The 9,416-nt window shown below is 38.3% G+C and overlaps 1 protein-coding gene across 1 annotated transcript; it reads right to left on the minus strand.

The window, feature by feature from the left end:
* Window positions 1–2,893: 2,893 nt before the first annotated feature.
* On the minus strand, window positions 2,894–8,695 carry EXOC1L (exocyst complex component 1 like; the record flags this gene model as incomplete). Its single annotated transcript, XM_082759070.1, has 3 exons — window positions 8,524–8,695; window positions 5,056–5,186; window positions 2,894–3,157 (listed from the first exon to the last, which is right to left on the minus strand). The coding sequence occupies exons 1-3, from the start codon at window positions 8,642–8,644 to the stop codon at window positions 2,894–2,896; spliced, it is 516 nt and encodes a 171-aa protein (XP_082615196.1). The 5' UTR covers window positions 8,645–8,695.
* Between the last annotated feature and the right edge of the window lie 721 nt (window positions 8,696–9,416).

Raw genomic sequence — 9,416 nt, forward strand, 5'->3', positions numbered from 1 at the left:
TAAACATTTACTCCTGTAAGTTTCTTCCTAATCAATTTTGGAAAAGTCTTCCAGGAGAAGCAGATGAATCCCCAGATATTATATTTCAAACTGCATTCTGTATATCCAATGTCAGGAAATGTGATGTAGGAAACAATTTTGCCTTAATTGAAAGATGGACTATTTAGCCTGTCAGGTCTTTTCCATCTATAATTTAGCATAGTCTTTATCTCCTGTGGTGCAGCTGTGCTGTGCTAACCACAAAGTGACAGTCTCCTGCACTTGAGGACAAAGACTTTCCGTAGCGTGACTAGGTCAGTCTAGCACTTGCACAGTGCCTTGATATTTGTCATTTTATGCATTTTGTGGAAATGCAAAAAGGCCCTAGATTAGGTCCACAACGATCTCTATCAATATTTTTTCCTTTTGATGCTACCTAAAATCATTTATATAGACATTATATATTTTTCTCTGTTCTGATCACTTAGCAAAGAATATCTGAAATAAGATGTTATCGGACAGAAGAAGTGCCAAAAAGATTTGAGTTGTACATTATTCCAAATAAAATGCAGGCTTATTTGTCTCCTGATATTATCAGTTTAATGTTTATACAGTAACAAGAGTAGAAAGATATGAACTACTTACACAAGTCTATTAAATATGTTTGAACATTATAGTCATTTTTAGCTAATCAGTTTCTAACATAATACAGGACTGTTATTGGTCAGGAAGTCACCGCCTGTACTTTATTTCAAAAAAAAGGTGAGGTGTTTTTTATTAGAGGTTCTATATATTTTATTACAAGACAAACGATGGCAGCTTTTCCAGCCAGAAAAGAATTCCTTGCACTTGTTAAGCAAAGAAATTGTAAACATTACAGAAAATATTGTGATCTTTACAATAATACACAGCCCAAACAAGACAACGTGTCATGTATAACAGTATTCTGAATTATACTTGCTCTTTAAAAGGTTTTTGTGGAGCCTGTTGTTGGGCAAATACTTGTTGTAGCGATGCATCAAATGTTAAAACACTTAGTTGGACTGGATTATACCAAAGACATTCTGAAAAGAACAACTACATTTAATAAATAATGACTATAAATACAGCCCTTCTCTCTTAACAATATGTAGGTGACAAATAAAAGATTTAAATCCTTTGAAACTGCAGATTTGTGTTAACCCATAGAAACTGCCTTCATGAAGGTCAAGATATACATAAGTATTTTCTGTGAGAACGTGTGCAATTTACATTGTACGCCTAGAATAAATATATAACCTCTTAAGGTTAGGTAGTCAAATATATAGCCTTTCTATATACAAGCACTAGGTTAACACTTAAAAAGTAGAAAGCTGTACATTTTATACAGTTTTTCAAATATATTCTCACTTGCTCAATTTTATTTAAATTTTGAATCTGAAGTACATTTACACGAACGTTTTTAAAGGTGGGAGTCCACATGAAAGGCAACAGTGAAGTCCAAGTTGTGGTATCCTTGTACAACCATCCCACTTTACAAAGGCAGGTCGTCAGAGAGGACAGTAACCAACTTGTGATTTTCTGGGAGGTATTTACATTTATCAAATTTAGATACTTAGCTGGTTTAGTCCAGAGCTAGTTTCTCTGTACTCCCTAGGCTGCTGAAAGAGAAAAATTATCTCCTGCTGGAAGTTCTGACCAAAAGTTTCTCTGAATCACCTTTTGAGTGGGCATTTCTTTCTCTGTTGACTATGAGAGAAGCAGCCAGCTAGCTTAGCTGACTGACACGGAGCAATATCATCATGCTACTTTTCAGCAGTGTTGTTCCTCTGCAGCTCTTGGTCAATACAGCTTTAATTCATCTTCTGTTTCTACTGTAACATAATACTGTCAGCTGTTGTTGTTTTTTTGTTGTTGTTGTTATGGGTGAGATCTTCCCAACCAGTCAGTAGAATCCACCCCACATTAAATGCAGCTGTAAGTACTAATAAACATTTAAGTAGTGCACTGAATATGCTAACGCATAGCTAGAAACTGCTGAAAATTACTCTCATAATTCTATGAATTTTGAAAAGTCTATCACTTGCCCATAAAGTAACTGTAACTAATTGCTAACATCTACTTTTACATAGGACATCCAATAGTATTTTGTTAACTCTTGGTCCTGAGGCAGAGAAGAGGCATAAACATTCAGTTTCTGTTCCATAACCACGTCTGTTCATGCACATAAAACAACAAATTGCAAGAAGACATTAATGATATAAAAGAAAAAAAAAACCTGAAAGGTCTGGCAAAAAAAACAGTTCTGCTTAAGAACATCCATTTTATGTTTCGATGACAATATCACAAAAAAAGAAAAGGAAAGGCCAAAGGGAATATTAGATGTTCGGGGGGGGGGGGGGAGGGGGGGGGATGGGGGGAATAATTACAACTGCATAGGTGAAAAGCTGGTCCCTGGTACCTGAATGCAAAACTCCAATTCATCAGGATGAGTATTTGATTTGTGTATCTGTGTAGGTGTGATCTCTTGAACAGAGTTCTGTATTTCAACACATTTGAAATGTGCATCGTTCTTGTACAGAACTAATTTGTTTGTTCTATTTTCCTACTTCCAGGAGGTATACGAACTGTTAATGTTATTAAAGTATTTTAAAAATATTTCTAGCAATTCATGAAGAATCATTTATATCTCCATAAACAATGAGCAGCTCCTTTGCTGATAGTTGCATATATTTGTACTTGCCAGTAACACTCTGCTAACACAAGCAATTGACCATTCATTTATATATCTAAAAAGCATATTCCATTTTGGACTTATACACATAAATTAAGAAGCAGATGCTGCACATCACTTGCTGTCTTTTTCAACAGATGATTTACAAAATGCTGGTCAGTGAAAGTCAACCAGTCGCCTTTAACATTACAAAATGCATCTTCAGGACAAAGGACAAAGGGAGAGACATAAAAGGTTGGAAGCATAGAAGCATATCCTCATAAGTACTAAGCAATCCCTATTGTTGGATGACCAGATTGAATCATCATTTAGGTAGGTGTCATCAAAATTCACAATCTTCAAGTCCTTTTTGAGATACATTTTGTTCAGTTTGTTTAGTGTTCGAGCAAAGGTATATTTAGATGCACAACTATATGCCTCCAAACTGTAGACTTTGTGGAAGTGCATATCAAAATATGGATTATCCTAAAAAATGGAGAGAGAATGAAATTATTACATGCATTACAGACATTAGAATGGCAAATGTTCTCTGCTCAGATGCCTTCAGGCCTTTTTCTCAGTTTGATGGATACTAAAAAGTATTAGCTATGCACTTCGCATATTTCTGCCATTCATACTAAAGGGTCTTTTAAAACTTTACAAAGTAGCAGTTTATAATTAGCTGCTATTCCTTGCCATTAGGAATTTTGGCTGAGTGAAACTTTCAGAGTTTGGCCAAATGATACCCTGCACTTTATTGGGATTACACAAGGTTGTTTTGAAATGAACTGATTTGTCATGTTGCCTAAAACACTATATGAAAAGCACTTGCCTTGGACTATAACTATATATGCCTGTCAGAAGAAGAATATTGATTCCCCTTCCTGCCTAAATTGTTATTCTGTGTGCTTTCAGGCTCCTTGGCACAATTAATACTAGCAGCAGCTAAGTTCTATTAAATTCTATAGATATGAATAGCAATATTATGAGTATTTATAGCAGTGTCAATCACCCTGTAATCAGGAGTTTAAGGTTCATTTAGGCTTTTCTATAACCAAAAATAAGATTTTGATCATCCAAGTTCTGGATGGCTGAATCATCTTTGAAGGGTATTTTAGTAAAAAACGCTTCAAAAAAAGGCCAAAATAAATTCATGTGTACAAGTGAAAAGGAAATCTGCTGTCTGCCTTGGCTGGGGAAGGGACAGGAACATTTCCAGATGCAAGATAATTTGGAGAGAGGACATAAAAGATTATTAGTTTTAGCTACTTTGAACCTGAGCTCACCTCCACCATCTCCCAGGTTCCTAGTTTCAAACTTGAGGGCAATGTGCAGAGGACCGCAGACTGCTGCAGAGCTCATCTGGTTCCCCATGTAGGAGCTGTGGGAGCGTTTTTTGAAGGGGAACAGTCATCAGGATAGAATGAGTACAACTAGAGTCTCTAATTTTCCTTAGATCAAGACTGTGAAACCTTTATTGTGGGCTCTTGATATCAGAATAATCCGAATTCCATTTTATGTTCATTTGAACGCTCTTATGGGGTAAAAAAAGCAATTTTTCCCTGTACTACATTTTTATTCATGGGTGACTGTTAAAATGTCTTACCTACAGTAAGATATTCTCCTCAGCAAATTCTTCTAGCTTCTGTAAAATAAGATTTGATTCTACTTTTGGTGTTGGTTAGTAGTTGCCTACTACTGCAGCCTCAAACCCTTCTGTAATTGTATCTGAGAGATTATTATTTTTTTTTTTTACCAGTAAGATCACGCAAATCTAGCTGAAGTTTTTAGCAGTATGATCACATAAATCTAGCCAAACACAAATATTTAATTGATCTAAGTAATGGGAGTGAGATCTCAGTTAACTGAGAGAGGCACAATTTCCTAAGCTGGTACACCAAATGATGCACTTACACGATGTTTTACATATTGACACAAATCCTCTTTGCCACACAAAGAACACGTTCATAAATTCAAATGGCAGCAGCACAGCCTCCATAAAAATATTTAACTAAATATTATTTTCTAATACACATTACATTGGATTAATCCAAATTTATACTGGGAGCTGCAGTGGAGAACTTTTATTCCAAGTTATGATGAGCAAATTAGAAAACATCCAGCTCGTCCTTCAAATCTCAACAGGAGAGATGAAGATTACAACACACACAAAAAAATCTCTCCTGCCCCTGCCCCAAAAGTGCAAATCTGTACCCTCTCCCACACAACAGACTCAAAATTCCTTGGATTTTTTTGTTTTGTTTTTTAAACAGAATTTTTTTTCCAGATTATGCACTCCAATTGCATTTCAATACTTGTATTCCAAATTGCAACACAAGAAAAGCATATTCTAATACATGTATTTAATAATAGATAACACTTACAGTATCAGCTTCTTTTCCATCAATCATTTCCAGATCTTTCAGAAACCACTTTTCAACTACTTCATATTTCTCTTCTCGATCCACTCGAAAGTGGTTTACCATACATATTTCTACTTCTTCACTTTTAGTCACTGCAAGACAAAAATAATTTAGATATGCAAGCACACACTTCCCAAGAGTTCTGATAATAAAAGACTTACGCTACATTTTAAATAATAATTTAAATGATGATGTGCAGGTCTGTATAGTGCTATGCTGGACTTAATAGTTTTATTTTGCAATTAGTAGAAATAGCTCTGTGTTCTCAGACTATGAAACCTCTCAGCATTTAGTAGATTGAGGATTTACCTTCCCCCTCCTGTGAAAAGACAGTCTTGGCTGTGCTAAAGCCTTTCATTTGAATTCGCTAGCAGTGCAATGAAGAACAATCCTGGCACTGGATCTATGTGGATAACCTACTTATCCTACTTACTTTGAGGGGGAATCTTTCTGTGATGCTGGAGTCAAAAAATTGCAGAATCACTACCAAGGTTCTGTATTTACATGAATCGTGCTACACCTTCTGTTCTGGGGTTGTCTTATATATCCATCACTTTTTAAACAAAATTCTTTTCCTTATAAAACAAAACTCTCAATTTCCTTATAAAATACATAAGTATGTCACTTAACAGAAGCAACACTGAAAATATTTCTTAAATCTTCAAGTTGCCCAGTGGTAGCTTTGTAGAAATTACTATTTTCCAATTAAGGCAGGAAATTAGAATGAAAAGAGCATGAGGACATTATTTATAATAACTACCATTATTAATTGATTACATTGAGTGCTTTGTAAGAGATCAGACTTCTGTAACACAATAATTAGGGTGAAAAGCACTGGAGCCTGAAACATCTGCACATCCAACATAACAACTTCAGGGCAGACCAACTTCCTCAGGCCATCTTGTAGCCTGAGGTAAGTAAATACAAGATGTCACCTACATTTGGCAGCAACATTTTGACATCATAACGTGATACTACAGGCGAAGGACCAAAATTCTTTTATTTCTAAATGCTGCCTGAATTTCTGAAAAATCCATTCTGAAACTAGACTGTTTTATTCCTGTTATGATGTCCTTGACTTCTCACTTGTTTATAAGAAGGCTACAAAATAAAGACGAAGGATTATGTTGGAGATGTAGCTTCTTTCTACTGCAGAGAAAAATAAAGGAAAATATATAAATTGATTGTAATTCTCTCAGCCTATAGCTTCCCAAACAGCCTGCTGGGAAAAAACAACCACTTGCTTTTATATCTTTCTGGTCCTACCAGTCATGATTACTCAATGATTTTTAATCAGAGGACCTCTGGTGTATTATCTCTATGGAGAAGTTACAGTGGCTTTCATTTGCAAGCACATCTATTAGGCTACTCTTAGAAAGTTCTCTTCTTACTTCCAGTTTTACCCCATTTTGTTTGCTGTCCTGTGAAGGAGTATGTGGTCTCCCTCAGTGTTGAGTGAAAACAAATCCAACCCCAAAAGCTCAGTGTCCTTTCAGAAATACAAGTGGACACCCTAGGTACCTCCAGGACCCACAGACTGCCACTTCTCCACCCCTGGTGTAGGAACAGAGATTGTATGAAATGAGGATAGAGAACAGATGCGTTAAGAAACTGCTCCAATAAGCACAATGAGGCCAGGAGCATGTTCTGCCCAGTGGTGAAACCTGGCTGGACAATTTTCACCTACAACATTGTTCTTTTCCTGCATTTTTGATATATTGCTCGTTCTTGCACTCAGTCGACATAGTTAAAGAAAAATTATTTTTGATATGCAGCATGATCTCAGATCTACCATTTCACTCATTAAATTCTCACAGCTTTTCCTGTGGAGGGCATTGATATGACAATGCCTTCTCATAGAGCACAAATAATTCCTTAACGTCTTCCATGGACCGAGCTTGTTTTTAAGAGTCTTTCTATGCAACTGGATGACATGATGTTAGCCCTGCCGCCCTCCTCAGGCATACCAATACAGAGCTGTGAAAATTCCTGAACACAGCTGTATTTCAGCTTTACATTCTTCCATGGTTTATAAAGCATTTAGCAAAAGGAAATGTTTTCTTCATACAAGAACTGAGAGTTGCTACTGTGAAAAAAGAAGGGAAATAAGGTTGGGCATATGGCACACACATAAGATTGTTCAGTTATCCACACTGAGATTTTATTTTAATATAGATTTCAAAAGGTATAGACTTCTAAAGTTTTGCCTCTATATAGTCTGACCGATTTTTCTTTGTTATGGTAAATTGAAATTCACAAGATTATACTCAGGATGTATTGTGGATAAGATTTTAGACAGCATGGTTTGCTCCAGAGAATCACAGTGGATTACAGTAGCTGCTGGCAGATGGATGGAGCCCATCTTTCAGCATCAGGTGTCCACTCTGCTCACCGCTTACTTGACTCTGCCTCAATATATTATGAGAGTTTAATATTGGATACTGGAGAGATCCCACTCTTAACACTCTACATAAATTTTCCTTTATGTCTTCAGTGACATCCAATCAGTTAATCTGATTAGAGGCTTTCTTGTTCTTCTCTACCTTAAAAAGAAATGTTGAGTAAAGGTTTTGAAGGTGGAGCACGTTATTCCTCCTCTTTGGAAGTTTCACAGCAGCAAACTGTTAGTTCTGCCACTCACATCTAAACAGCCTTCTACTGAATTGTTTTATAAACTATGAATCAGGTTGCTATTCTTGTACAGTGAGAAGCTCTACAATGCTCAGGAATCCATTCCTTAAACTATTTTTACAGTTTTAAAGTGCAAAGTCTCTTCTACTAAAATTATGTGGGTGCAGGGAACCAAGCTTGCTCAATATTTCCAATAATCTGTACAATTAAATTATTCTAAAGGCTTCAGATGTTTACAGACATAAGAACCACAGAATATAGTTGGCATCACCCCATATCACCAAGAAAAGTCTCAAATACATACATTATTTCTACCTTCTATGTGCATTTTGAACATCAAGAGGAAACAGACTGCAAAAAGCATTCACTTCAACCTAACTACTTAGGGATGAGAGTACTCCTCTTTTACAGTGTTGCAAAAATAATAATAAAAAGGCTTCAGGTTTCACTGAGACCACGTTCTGAAAGCCTTCAGAAACAGATGCACTTGAAATCAGATTTAGCAAAGAGCCGGCTAATTAATTTTATCCCAACACTCTTGTTTTAATCACAGTTCTCGCTGTTCCCGATCCAGCCGTGCATCCGGTTAAACCACAGCTACTTGGGCGACTGGGACAGCGTGAGGACTTCGCAACCCAACGAGGGATCGTGCAAAAGCTCCCCAAATCCCATTAAAACCGCTAAGGTACCCGTTATGCTTTCTTATAACACCCCGACTCAGCACTCAGCGGTTCCCCTGACCCTAAGGAGATCCCCCAGCCCCATGGGGATCCCCCGACCCCATGCACCCCCGGGTACCTGCAGCGCACAGGTAGCAGCGCCCTGCTCCCGAGCCCTCCACCTCGATGAACTCCTGCAGCCGCAGCCTCCGGGGCCCGAAGAGCCTCTTGGTCAAGTCCTCCTTCACCAGCGAGGACATGGTCCCCGACCAGCTTCAGCCTCAGCCTCCTCCTCCTCCTCCACCTCCGCCGCCTCCCGGCCGCGCCGGCCTGCGCAGCCCCGGGGCTCGGGGCAGACATCGCTGAGAGCCGCGGCCCCGGCCCCACAGCCGCCCGTTTGGGCGCCGGGACCCGGCTGCGGATCGCCCATCCCCGCCCCGTGGATCTCCCACCCCGCGGATCTCCGTCCCCGCCCCGCGGATCTCCATCCCCGCCCCGCAGCGCCTGGAGTGTCAGACAGCCTGGGCCAGCCTTTTCCTGCTGGAATAACTTGTGGCTGCACGGAGAAGTTGGGCATTACAAAACAAACAAACAAACAAACAAACAAAAAAGGTCTTGCAAATATTAGGAGAAGGGATTGGTGCCATAAACTTACACGGCGCTTTACTGGCATGGAGTGAAATGAAATCGGATAGAATCGTGTGGATTTAACGTTAGGGAGAATTGCCCCCTGCTATAGATAGTAAGCATATTGTCGAGGTGAATGGGAAAAAGATAGAAAAGAAGCTAGAAGATCTATTTATTTATTTATTTATTTATTGTCCCATGAATTTGGAAAGACGTGTAATTCTTAAAGCTCTTAAAGAATTTTCATCCCAACTGTGGGAAAGCAAAGTTCCTCTAAGGGATGCATTTTATCAGTAAAAGGCACAAGGACACGTTTCATCACTTCTCTTTAAAGAGTATATATGCACAACAGCTTATCTTGGGAAAAGCATGACACCCTCTTCCAAACTTTATTTTTCACAGTTT

Source organism: Aythya marila, assembly GCF_965140915.1.
Source record: "Aythya marila genome assembly, chromosome: 4".
In the NCBI taxonomy this organism is placed as follows: domain Eukaryota; kingdom Metazoa; phylum Chordata; class Aves; order Anseriformes; family Anatidae; genus Aythya; species Aythya marila.